We start from the raw sequence: 12,602 nt of genomic DNA, 5'->3' as shown, positions 1-12,602 counted from the left end.
GCTGCAGCCCTTCCAGGATCTGGTTCTGTCTCCGCCCCTTCTCGGGACAGGCTGCGCAGCGTCTGTTCACCCCCGTCGCTCGTGTTCTCATCCCCGTGGGTTTTACTCTGCAGGTGACTTGGGTTTTCTTTTCTCCGTCCTAGATTGTTGGGGTCATCACACGACACAACCTGACGTACGAGTTTCTGCAGGCCCGGCTGCGGCAGCACTACCAGACCCTCTGACAGCCACGTGCCAGCCCGGCCTCTCCGGGAGCCGCCTGGGGAGGCGGCTCGCTCGGCCTTTGCCGCCACTGTTGGCCGGGGCTGTTCCCGGGCAGGGAGGAGTCCCGGTCACCCGCTCGCTTGGAAAGCCTACAATCATCGCACACCTCGCTGGGCAGAGAGTCTGGGGGCGGCATTGAACCACCAGGGCATGGACATGTCTGACTTCTCAGAAGCGTCTCCCCGTTTCCTTCTCCCTGCGTCCCTACCATCCAGTGTTGGCACAGGCCCTGGGCCCCCTCCCCACCAGGGCCGGAGCGGGGAGTCAGGCCTCACCCACTGGAAGGTGACTCTCGGAGCAGTTCTCCTGCCCCTCCTCTGCTCCTTCCCTAGGGAGCCCAGCTGTTGCCTTAAACCATTACGGGAGGGACTTGGCCAAGGCAAACACTGGGGTCATGCCAGTTGCAGAATTAAGTGAATTACCAAATTGAGAAATTGGGCACAGAGGAAAAAGCACGCATGTTTAAGGGAGGCCCTCCTTCATTGGGTCTCAAGTTGACATCTTCACCAGTTTGTTCCTTTTAAGGGAGGTTCTGCTTCTGGGTGTGAGCTGGTGCTCTGGTCTCACCCCTGGGGTGTGAATCTCCCTAGAACCGCCACCCTCCAGAAGAAGCACAAAGCATTCCAGTCCCACTAATAATCTCTGAACCATAAATCCGAAGATAGGGTCAGCTTTGCATCCACCCTAGTCCTGAGCATTTCAGCTTTCTCTCCATTTTCCACATCACCCATCGTCTCCTGGTGCCGTGGTTTTACCCTGGTCCTTTTGATCTCCATCGAATTACTGTACTTTCCTTAATTTTGACCTACATCTTCCTGGGGAAGCAGCCACAGCCCAGAGGGTCTTGGCATCTCCCCTAAAACCAGGGCACCCCTAGATAAAACTGCTTCACTTGACTGTGGGGAATGGTATGGTATTTAGAAGATGGAAAGGAGTGAAGCCTGAACCAGTGACCACTAACCTGAAGTGGCTTAAAAAGCCAGAGTGCAACGGTGCAACAGATGGTCATTTGAAGATGAGAGTGTCTGCCCTTCACAGATGTGTCATCCTCGGCCTACTGAGGGGCTCAGCAGTGGAAACCTCAGGAGGGTTCGGGGTGGGGAGGGGGAGGTGCACGCACCTCAAAGTTTTAGCATCAAAAATAGGGAGCGGCCCTCTCTGTTTCAGTGACTTGGTTGCCCTCCGGGCTGATTGGTCCTCCCTGAACAGGCAGCTGAAGTGAACCTTTGGGTGTGGGGCATCTGCACCCATTTTCCACTTCTCTGCACATTTAACGGCATCTTAGGCCCTTCAAGCAGCCCTGTGGAAGATGTCCTTTGGGACTGGAGATGGCATTCATTTGCATTTAGGTTTTTTTTTTTTTTAATCATGGAAGTTGTCTGAGGGCATCAGTGTCTGGCCCCGGCAATCCTGCCCTCTCCCCTCAGCCTCCTGCTGACTTCTGTTGCCGAGACCGCCTTTCAGCCTGGGGGTGGGTGTCAGCCCCAGCTTTGCTGGCACAGGTCTTGGGCGGCACACGTTCTAGGGAACAACTCCACCTGCTCGAGGGGCTTCTTCAGCATCATTTCCAACTGACTGGCCCCCCATTCTTCCCGTGTCTTATCTCTTTGACCAAAATTGCTTTGACTTATAAATTTTTCCACTTCGGTGCACTTGAGTTCTGAAGCATAGGTGAAACTCCCAATAAAAAGCTGCGGAAATCACAAGGACCAAAAAGGCAGCCCTCCTAAGCGTGGCTGTGTTCAGCCAGCTGCCACTTTAAGGCAGCATTCAAAATTTGATCCCAATTTTCATACTTTTATTAAGAAGGAAACCAGTTGCCCGAGTCAGTGGTGTGGCATGACTGCCCATCGCAGTGACCTGCTCCTGTCGCCCCTCCGTTCCCCTTGCTGAAACTGGCAGAACTGATGTCCAGTGGGAGGATGTCCTGCCTCCAGAGGGCGGGATCACGGGCCTTGGGCCGCCCTGGGTGAGTGTTGGAATTTATCCCTCCTGCACATCATGTCGTGTTTAAGTCACCAGATACTTTGTTCTCATCAGTGTAGCCCAGAGATAGACAGCAGAGTGCAGATGCCTCCCTCCCCCTGAACTGCCTGGGCGGCCTCCAAGGAGAACCCATCCCAGCCCCTCTGGAAAGACGTGTTATTTCCTGTCGGCACCTGCCCTTTCCAGATGAGCCCAAAGACAGCCACTGCTCCACTTGTAACAACAACAAAAACTGTAAGGCTCACTCCTTTGATTTCTGTCAGTTAGAAACCCACATCTCAACATCTCACCTGTTTCCAGCCCCATCACCTCCCAGTGGCCTGTTCCCTGGATAAACAGAAATCTACCAGGGTTGGGTCCTGGGTTGCCTAGAGGCAGTTTTCTGTGCTTTCCCAGCTGAGTTGATTGGGGGGCAGGAGTCCCATCCCAACTGAGGGAGCATTGTATTCTGGGGGGTGATTTGCTCATGACCTTGTTTAACTAACGGTTCTTGGCTGGAATGGACACTTGCTTACTTGACCCAGCTGACCAGATGACATTTCTGACACAAGAGCACTCAGCAGCATGGCCCTGGGAGATGAGAGACTCCGGAAAGGCCAGAGCGCCCTCCTGGCCCTGCAGTATTGACGTGCAGTGTTGCCTCACACCTTGTGGACCCTGGTCATTTCAGCAGTAGCAGCTTCCTTTTTTCTGTTTGCACTGTTTGTTTATACGGTAATGTTAGCGAATTCCACTGTGTATATACATTGTATTTTTTTTAATTTGTAAAATTCTATTTTTATTTGAACTCTTGGAACTTGGAAGTTCTCGTTGTAACCGTAACATGTCAGAATAAAATGTCTTCATCTGTCTCTGTCATCCTCTTGTCTCCACGGTGATCCTTTAGAGTGGTACGTGCTTGGTTTTTACTCACTTCGTTTCTCTAGTGTAAAAATTACAAAGCTGGAGAGGAGTTTTGTAGTCTCAGGTCTCTCCTGTAGCTCTCCCAGTTGGACTCTCCCTCCACAGGGTTCACGTACCACCGAAGTAATAAGAACCAACTCAGTCCTGGGTCTTAGCATCCCTCTTCTGGCCTCCCTTCACATGAGCACTGCTGGGTCTTGTTTGCAGATCCCTGCCTCCTGTGAAACTGCTTGTCCTTCCCACAGCCATTGGTGGGGAATCTGTTTGGATTCCTGAAGTTTCCCTTAGGAAATTGCCCCACAAGGAGTTTCCTCTGATATCCAACCAGAAGAAATGGACTTGGCCCCGGGCCTAAGGGTATTTAGATCTTGTGGCCAGCTTCTGTCCCTGCCATTGGTCATTGCTCTTTGCTCTTTGCTCATTTTTTGTTTTGTCAGAAATGTGACTTTCCTGGTCTCTAATGATCTGCTTCAAGTTGCCATTCCACAGTGGTAGGAATGGTCTCAGTCAGCTCAGGCCCCTCTACCCATCCCCGAGTGTCCTCTGGGTTCCAGGGATGTCTCCTGTGTGTTTGGCACATGAGTCAGTTCTGTCGGTGAGAACCTGCTGTGTCACGGTGACACCTGGGCAGTGTGCCCAGCTCCCCACTCTTCCCCTCCCAGCAGCTCCTGCTCCCCCAGGGCCAGACCTTGGGAGCCAAGTTTGGACAGTCACTTCTTGCTTTCTCTTCTCCCTGGTCCCTGTTTGTCCTCTGTTCTTAGTTTTCTGCCCTCTTTGTTCAAAGTCCACACAAGGAACATTTTTACTAGAAGCGGTTAGAGTTGTTTCCCCACCTCCTTCCCTAACTATCAATTCACTTCAGGCCTCCCTTTCCCTCTCCAAGGAGCAAAGTACTGCTTTATTTCCTCTTTTTCCAATGCCTGTACAAGACAGACGATTTGACCCACATTTACTGAGCATCAACCGTGCTACGTGCTGCAGGGGCTGCTGAAGCTGCATTTACCCTCAAGGAGTTTGCTGTTCAGGAACACAGACACAACTGCCGACCAAGGCAAATTGTGGCATATGAGAATTGTTATATGACAGTTATAAAAAGCTTCCAGCGAAGAGCTTGATTTGTACTGGGCACGTGGTATCAGGGAAGGCTTCTGGGAAGAAGTGGCACTCTTCATGAGCCTTGAGGAATGAGCAAAATGTTCTTGGGAGCACTGGATAAAGGGTTGGGTAAAGGCTATTCCACGTAGAAGGAACAGCATAAATAAGAGCGTCAATGGGGAAATAAATGCGTAAGTGTGGGGTGTTGGAGGGACATCATAGAATCTGATACGGAGAGTGAGATATAAGGGGGAAACAGGTGGGAAAACAGATCAGAGCACTGCTCCCTGTTGTGGAAGAACTCAGGGCCTGGGATTTTCTGCTTAGAGCAACATCCTTTTCAGAAGAAGGTACAAAGAATCCATCTTCTCCACTAACTCCCACCTCAGTAAAATCTACAAGTCCAAGCACGTTGGACCTGAACTGGGGAAAGCTGGTGGCTAATTTTTAAATTTGGTGCCAAAGGCACATAAACTTGCAGTTGTCAGCATAGCAAACATTTCTTTCTTCATTCTGTTCAACTTTTAAGCCCAAATATGCTGCCTACTCTTAAAACTAAAAATGCAATTCACTCAGTCACAGCACTAATTCTCAAAAGGTGTCAGAGAAACTTCAGTTAGTGCCCTCATTTTATATGTGTGCCTCTAAAAGGATAACTGTAACCAAAAAAATTAGGTGTACAAAAATTGTCTACAGAGTACAAGCTACATTAGATGTAACCAGAAGAAAAAAGCCCCCAGATATTTGTAAGTTTCCTTTTCAATAAATAAATGCCCTGAATATGAGTAAATCTAAATAAAGATAAACGTGCTTTTAGTCTCCTGGGGTTTTTTCGGAATCCATGGGGAGGCTGCAGTGAGAGTGGAGACAGGTTGCGAGCTGCAGCTTAAGCCCCTACTCCCTACACACACACACACACCCCCTCCACATACAAACACACAGAGGGAGGAATGAAAGGAGCTTGAATTTGTCCAAATCCGCAGAAGGTACACCACAAAGTGTGAACTCCATGTGAACTATGGACGTTGGGTGATTATGATGTGTCCATGTAGGTTCGTCAATGGCAATGAACGTCCCACTCTGGTGGGGATGTTGATAATGGAGGAGGCGGTGCTCCAGTGGGAACAAGGCGTAAATGGGAAATCTCTACTTTCTTTTAAATTTTGCTGTGAACCTAAAACTGCTCAAAAAATAAGTTTATTCATTTTTTTAAAGGAGAAAGAAGGGAACTGAGCATTCTGCCCTCTGACAAAAGGTGAAATGACAAGAACTATCAAGCTGAATGAACTCCCCAGGAGATGGAAGAAATCACACCAACCCGAGGTTTCAGCTTCTGTCCATGGTGCTGAAGTTTATTTGTTTTCAAACCAATGTCAGTTACCAGGTGACTAAATTTTAATGCATGAGTGGGAGAAGTGGAGAAGCCACAATGAAATCACTTTATCTACATTTAGCATAAAATGTGAGAAATGTTGACAGGAGGCTGCCGCTTGAATAGGATGCTCGTCACAACTCAACTTGATGGCAACGAGATGGGACAAAGTTGAGTGAGAAACCCCAGAGGATGAGGGCCTCTCGAAGTCTGCCTGGGGCCTGGCCTGCCCTTTCCTCCCTGGCTGTTATCTTCGATACTGCAAAGAGAGCAGAGACACGTTTGTCTTGGTGACCTGGCTCTACAGAAAAAGTCAGCTTCACCAGTACACCACCAGTACCCACTCCAAACTGATGACCCTCTGAGTTTCATGAGCTGGCAAACAAGTTGCTCCTTAGAAGCTAATACAATCAACCCTGATAAATTTCAATCCTTTGGGATCTGACAATTCTGGGAGGAATGCACACTGCCAATCAGTAGTATGAAGGTGACTTGGCCCCATGAGCATTTTGAGTTCCCAGTGCTCATGGCAGTAACTTCTTTGTTTCTTAGCATTTTCTCAGCAGGCTGTAGCTGAGGACAATGTCATTGTCCTGAGGTTCAGGGGGCACCCACCCAATTGGGGCAGAAATTTCAAAGGGAGTAAACTTCTCTGCTGGTCTCTTTCCTGCAGAAAATATCCCCTGGTGGTATCCTTTGACAAGGTTTCAGCCTCAGTGAAACCACAATTTCCTTCCATCCCGTTCCACTTCCATCCCCAGTTCCTCTTACCCGGAAGCTGTTGCAACCCAGTCCGCTCTGGGCTCCAATCCTGTCCATCCTACCCCCGAAGCAGCTGGACCTCCGCAGGCTCCGAGGGGCAGCAAGCAATGCCCTCAGCTTGCTCTTCAGGAAGGCAGATCTATCGGAGGATTCCCAGGGGCCCCGCCCAAGGGCACCCCCATCTCTCTGGACTGTGTTGACCTCTCCCGTCCAGGGAGGCACCTCAGAAAGAGGGCTGAGAGGGACCCCAGCTTCCTCATTCTGCTCACTTAGGACTTGTGGGGGGACACCCTCATCTTCTAAAGGCATCTTGTTCTCCAAATGATCTAGCAAATTCTTTACAAAAGGAAAACACAAGGAAAGGGAGAGGTCTCAGTGACTGGCACAGTGTCACAAAGCCCCCTTGTCCCAGACTGTGCCCCGTTTCTTGGCCCTACCTTGAAATCCATCAGGTCTGCATTGGACACAGAGCTGTACACGGGGTTGGCTCCAATTTGCCCTGGGAGCTGAAATGCCAGAAAGAGGAGGAAGCTCACAGAGATGGCGGAGGAGCCCATGCTGGAGTCGGTCAAAGAATGGTCTGGTGTTTGCTGCTTCTTGCTCCTCTCTGGTTTCGCTCTCTTGGTCTTTGTCCGTCTCTGTCTCTCCGCTGCGCCTCCTCTTTTTATAGCCCCCCAGCTCTCCGAGAGCACAAGAGGGATGTAACCCTCCCCATTCTGTCACTTGCAGTGATAAAGCAGCTGAGTGAGGAGCCAGCAGAAGATGCCCTTTTAAAGTTATCAGTCCAACCGGCTTGTCACAGCCCCTCCGCCTTCAGCAGCCCCAGCAACCCCCGGGACCCTCAGCTGCAAGAGCCACATTCTTGTTGATTTGCCTCAAGAGGTTCCCACTTCAAAGGTGTGAGAAGAGCAAAAAAGAGTCCTTGGTTATCTCACAGCAATGCCTGGGGCTTCTTTCTCCTCGGCAACAGGACCCATGCGGGGAAGCAGAGGGTGACGGTTGGCTGGCGCCCAGCTTTCCTGTTGGTTTGCAGCTCAGCTGTCAGGGGCTCCAAATAAGGGCGAGAGAGGAGGAAATGGCAGGCAGTCGGCAGCTCGGGACAAATTAGTCCAGATGCTCTCGCTGGCCTCACACCTGACTCATGGGCAGCGAGGGCAGACCTCTCCCTCCACGGGGTTGCCCTCAACCCTGGCTGTCATTCTCAGTGGTCAGGTGAAGAGGGAGTTATTTTCTAGAGTACTAAGTCAGCCGGAACCAAATGTGACAAATGTCCCAAGAACTCTGCTCTTAAATAGAAACAGCAAGAAAAGTTTTGGGAACATGATCATTCCTCTGCAAAGCACCCCCTCCTCCACCACATGGCTCCCTCCAAGGTGCTGGCCGAGACCGGCGCTGAGAGGATGCTGGCATTTTTGTTTGTAGAAGCTCGCTGGTTATGGAATCAGTGACTCTGGATTTGAAGCTTGTAATGCCCCACACCTTCCCAGGATCTCTGTGGTGGCGAAGTTGGCTGGTGGAGCCAGGTGGGAGGTGACTGTGGCTCATGGAGTTTCCCATAACACCTCCCACGTCCTTCTCCGAGGCCAGGCAAGATGCGAGCCACTGAGGTCTGTTTCCCTGGCCCCCAAAAAAGAAATACCAGGCAGTGAGCCTGTCCTCCATTCAGTAAGCACTGAACTCGATGCTACATGCTCTTCAAAAGAACATACCCTGGGGAGAAACACTACATTTGAAGGGATGAGAGCTCTGCCCTGCAGCCCCAAACGAGCCAAATTGCATACATCTTTAGGGCCTTACTTTCTTCATCTGGAAAATGAGGAAAATGTAAAAACCTGCCCCGCCCACCTCTCCAGGTTGTCTTGAGGCTCAAAAGAGCTAGTAGGGTGTGAACATATTCTGAAGTGTGAATTGCTCTATAATTGCGATGCTTATAAATGGTTGTCTTGATATACTGGTTGTAATGAGCCAGACACTGAGCTGAGAGCCTTATGTGGATTCCTTCCTTTTTATCACCAGCCCCAGAGGTGGGTAGTATCCCCATTTACAGAGAGACAGAACTGAGACTGAGAGCACATGTCACTTGCCCAAAGTCACTCTGCAAAACCAAGACTTGAACCCCAGGTCTGACAGCAACGTCTGAATTCTCAACCCACTTTCCAGATATCCCTGTTTCTTTGCATGATGGTTTCTTAACAAGCCCTTTAGGCGCAGTCCTGGTTAAACACCACCTTCCTCCCAATCCCTTGGGTTGACTCTGAGCACCTCCTCACCTCTCCCCTGCCTTAGGGCTGTAGATTTTCATGCTTGGCAAGTCTGAGTACGTGGACTGTCTCAGGAAATCACCACATCCAAGCCTCATGACCTATTTACAAGCCTAACATATTTCAATCTGCCCCTGAGAAGCTCAGGACATGTGTGCGGAATGACCAGCTCTGTCCTGGCTGGAACCTCCCCGAACTGTACTCACTCCTTGGCTGATCAGGTAGAGAGGCAGTTATACTACAAGAGGGCAGGAAATCAGGGCACCATGTGGCCAGGGGTCCCAAGAGGTGTCCAGGGTGATTTTATTCTAAAGGAGAAAGGAGTCTTCTTTACTAACTGATTCGGGTCAGCCAAACTCAATTTGAAGTCTGACATGAGTGCAATTCTGAATAGGAGCTCTGGGGGCAAAGAACCACCATATCCGGATGAGTCCTTGGAATGCGCTCACAGCGTAATTGCTCGGTTGGCAGGGTTATTATTAGCAAAGAGGATTCAGCAAGCAGCCACCATGGGGGCACTGATGCCTCTTGCTGCGTGCGTCACACAGCCTGTCTTCTGGAGATGCCCTTTGAGACGGGCCTTTGATGCGGGCAGAGACTTCTGAAAGGGCATCATAGCAGGTGGCCTCTGCAATGGCTTGGCCTCTGGGGGCCGATGCCGTTCCTGTGTCCTGAGCCACTTCTGAAGTCTGCAGGTGGCCCAAGGAAAAGCGGAAGTCCCATCTGAGGTTCCAGAAGGAGAATTTCAGAATTTTCCCAGCTCCTTTTATTAAAGTTACCTTTTCTCTTCCAGAATGAACATGGAGCGGGCACAAGGCTCGTCTGATGAGTTTTTTCTATTGTTTTTGGTTTTTCGCAGAAGGTGGGCGGCAAGAAAGAGTATTCAGGATGGCTGCCCCGAGGGCTTTATATAGAACCAGCACCACCTCCTGCAGAAACAGGGACCAGGGGAAGCACAGAAAATCCCCCAGCACACTTACTACCCCGATCCTGTTAGAGACTGTGATCTGAGCCTGAAATGGAAAATGGCTTGATGTACAGTTTCTCTTCATTTCCTGCTCCACTTTGTGGTGGGTGGGTGTGTGTGCGTGTGTGTGTGGAGGGAGTGAATATTTAACCGGGTGTTTAGAAGCCAGCCTGTAGGAGTGAGAGAGAAGAAAAGCCAAAGGCACAGAATGCCAGATCCACCTCCAACCCCACCTCCCCAACTAGCTGAAAAATCAAAGCTTTATCTTCTTATCCCTGGAAAGAAGTCGTCTTAGTCATTTGATGGAATTAGGGTTGCGAAATGGGTGGGAGAATCCCAGAATTGGGAGATCTCCAGTTTCCAGCCGAGTTTGGTTTCATGACCCTCCATGGGGATGCTGTGGGCTACTCTGGGGAGCCATGAGGGCCCAGCGATGTCACACATGTGCAGAGCCGGTATGAAAAACCCATCACGTTTGTGGCATGATTCTGTCAGACCTGAAAAGTCTAAAGCAGAAGCCCCAGTTAGAAGAAATTGGTAGGACACTGGTGCATATTCAGGAACAATTGTTTCTGACTTTGAAAACAATGTTCTGTTTCTTTGGTACAATATGGAGGTCACTGGGCTGGGATTTCGGTGCAGGTTCCCCTGAAAACAAAGCCCAAGGCAAAAGTCCACTTGCTAAAACTTTACGGGGGTTTTAGTTCAAAGGAAGCAAGAGTGAGGGAAAAAGGAAAGTGAAGTAGTATCTTAGTCAACTATTGCTGCGTGATATATTACCCCACACCTTAGCAACTTAAAACAACACACATCTACCAGCTGATAGTTTCTGTGGACCAGGAATCTGACTCTGCTTAGCTGAGTGCTCCTTGGTCAGAGCTTGCACAGGCTACAATTAAGATGTTGGCTGAGACTGGGGTCATCTCGAGTCTTGGCTGGGGTTCTGCTTTCAAGCTCACTCCTGTGTCTCTCGGCAGGCTTCTGGTCCTCACTGACTATTGGCTGACGATGTCAGTTCCTTGTCACATAGACCTCTTCATAGAGAAGTGGCTGACTTCCTTTGAGTATATATATAGAGAGAGAGAGAGAGAAAGAGAGAGAGAGAGATTGTATAAACCACAAGTTTTTTGTAACCTAATCTTGGAATGGTATCCTATCATTTTTTTTTGCATTTTTAAGATTTTTTATTTTTTATTGAAGTGTAGTTGACTTACAATGTTAGTTTCAGGTGTACAGCAAAGCAATTCAACCATACCTATACATACATATATTATATATATACATATATTTTCAGATTCTTTTCCACTATAGCTTATTACAAGAAATTGAAGATAGTTCTCTATACAATACAGTAGGTCCTTGTTTTTTACCTATTTTATACATAGTAATGTGTATCTGATAATCCCAAACTCCTAATTTATCCCTCTCTTCCCTTTCCTCTCTGGTAACCATAGTTTGTTTTCAATGTCCATGAGTCTATTTCTGGTTTGTAAATAAAATTTGTATCTATTTTTAGATTCCACATAAAAGTGATATCATATGATATTTGTCTTTCTCTGTCTGACTTACTTCACTTAATGTGATAATCTCTAGTTCCATCCATGTCCTGCAAATGGCATTATTTCATTCTTTTTATGGCTGAGTAATATTCCATTGTACCACATCTTCTTTATCCAGTCACCTGTCAGTGGACATTTAGGTTGTTTCCATGTCTTGGCTACTGTAAACAGTACTGCTGTGAACATTGGGGTGCATTTGTCTTTCTGAATTAAGTTTTCTCCAGATATATGCCCAGGAGTGGGATTGCTGGATCATATGGTAAGTCTATTTTTCGTTATTTAAGGAACCTCCATACTGTTCTCCATAGTGGCTGCACAAATTTACATTCCCACCAACAGTGTAGGAGGGTTCCCTATTCTCCACACCCTCTCCAGCATTTATTATTTGTAGACTTCTTAGTGATGGCCATTCTGACTGGTGTGAAGTAATACCTCATTGTGGTTTTGATTTGCATTTCTCTAATAATTAGTGGTATTGAGCAGCTTTTCAAGTGCCTGTTGGCCATCTGAGTATCCCATCATTGTTGTTGTACTGTGTTCATTGGAAAAGAGTCATTGGGTCTCATACTCAGAGGGGAGGGATCATCAAGGGCATGAATACCAGGAGAGGAGCATCACTGAGGGCCATCCTAGAGGCTGCCCTCCACAAGGAAGGAGAGAGAAAGCTGTATGGTACAAAGCTGGTCACAGCTTTGCAAAAGCAGCTTAGTGGTTGGTTTGGTCATGCTGGACATCTCCAGAGAGATTCACAGAACCCAGCACCTTGAATCAGTCTGTGAGGAGAGGAAAGGATGAGGGTACTGCATCAGATCCCTGGAGCTGCTGTAACCAAGTACCAAGTATCTTAAAACATCAAAAGTGCATTTTCTCATAGTTCTGGAGGCCAGAGTCCAAAGCCATGGCTTCATCTGCAGGACCCTGCTCCCTCTGAAACCTATAAAGAAGGATCCTTTGTATGTGTAGTTTACTGTCCAGGAACCATACCGCAATAAAGGTGTTAAAAAAACCAAAAGAAAGAAGTTATGCTAAATTTACACAATGGAATATTACTTAGCCATAAAAAAGAATAACCGCCCAAAAAGATCCTTTCTTGTCTCTTGCAGCTTCCAGTAGCTGCCAGCAATCCTTGGCATTCCCTGACTTATAGGTGCCGCACTCCAATCTCTGTCTCTGTCATCAATATAGCCATCTTTCCTCTCTGTGTTTCTCTCATTTCTTCTCATAAGAACACTGGTCATATCGAATTAGAAGCCCACCCTCCTCCAGGATTTCTTTTTCACTAACTACATCTACAATGACCCTGATTTACCACATCCCCTCCAGCACACCACCCAGGGACATACCTAAGTGCCCATAGCTGCACATTACCCTCCCTGGGGGCCTCACAGTGAGGGGAAGTCACCCTCTGGCCAAAGCAGGAAGGTTCTTCTCTC

At 48.5% G+C, this 12,602-nt stretch overlaps 2 protein-coding genes across 2 annotated transcripts in view; one reads left to right on the top strand and one right to left on the bottom strand.

Moving 5' to 3' along the window:
* Window positions 1-3,108, top strand: part of CLCN6 (chloride voltage-gated channel 6) — a 31,454-nt gene extending 28,346 nt beyond the window's left edge. The window contains exon 23 of the mRNA XM_006196661.4: window positions 144-3,108. Coding sequence (XP_006196723.1) covers window positions 144-224 — 81 coding nt within the window. The 3' untranslated portion in view covers window positions 225-3,108. The remainder of the gene's footprint in view (window positions 1-143) is intronic.
* A 2,469-nt stretch (window positions 3,109-5,577) lies between these two features.
* On the bottom strand, window positions 5,578-7,020 carry NPPA (natriuretic peptide A). The gene is made up of 3 exons (XM_006196663.3): window positions 6,820-7,020; window positions 6,392-6,718; window positions 5,578-5,879 (listed from the first exon to the last, which is right to left on the bottom strand). Exons 1-3 carry the CDS (start codon window positions 6,937-6,939, stop codon window positions 5,868-5,870), a joined length of 459 nt encoding a protein of 152 aa, XP_006196725.2. The 5' UTR covers window positions 6,940-7,020; the 3' UTR covers window positions 5,578-5,867.
* Between the last annotated feature and the right edge of the window lie 5,582 nt (window positions 7,021-12,602).

This window comes from Vicugna pacos, chromosome 13, assembly GCF_048564905.1.
Source record: "Vicugna pacos chromosome 13, VicPac4, whole genome shotgun sequence".
In the NCBI taxonomy this organism is placed as follows: domain Eukaryota; kingdom Metazoa; phylum Chordata; class Mammalia; order Artiodactyla; family Camelidae; genus Vicugna; species Vicugna pacos.
The sequence above is the reverse complement of the archived record's forward strand: the minus strand, read 5'-3'. Positions and strand labels throughout refer to the sequence as shown.

What these genes read in the sequence shown, in the direction of transcription:
- NPPA (XM_006196663.3), bottom strand. Translation starts at nt 6,939, where the DNA reads ATGGGCTCCTCCGCCATCTCTGTGAGCTTCCTCCTCTTTCTGGCATTT. An exon ending in CAGACCTGATGGATTTCAAG is followed by an intron (nt 6,719 to 6,819) that starts GTAGGGCCAAGA and finishes CCTTTTGTAAAG; the next exon opens with AATTTGCTAGATCATTTGGA.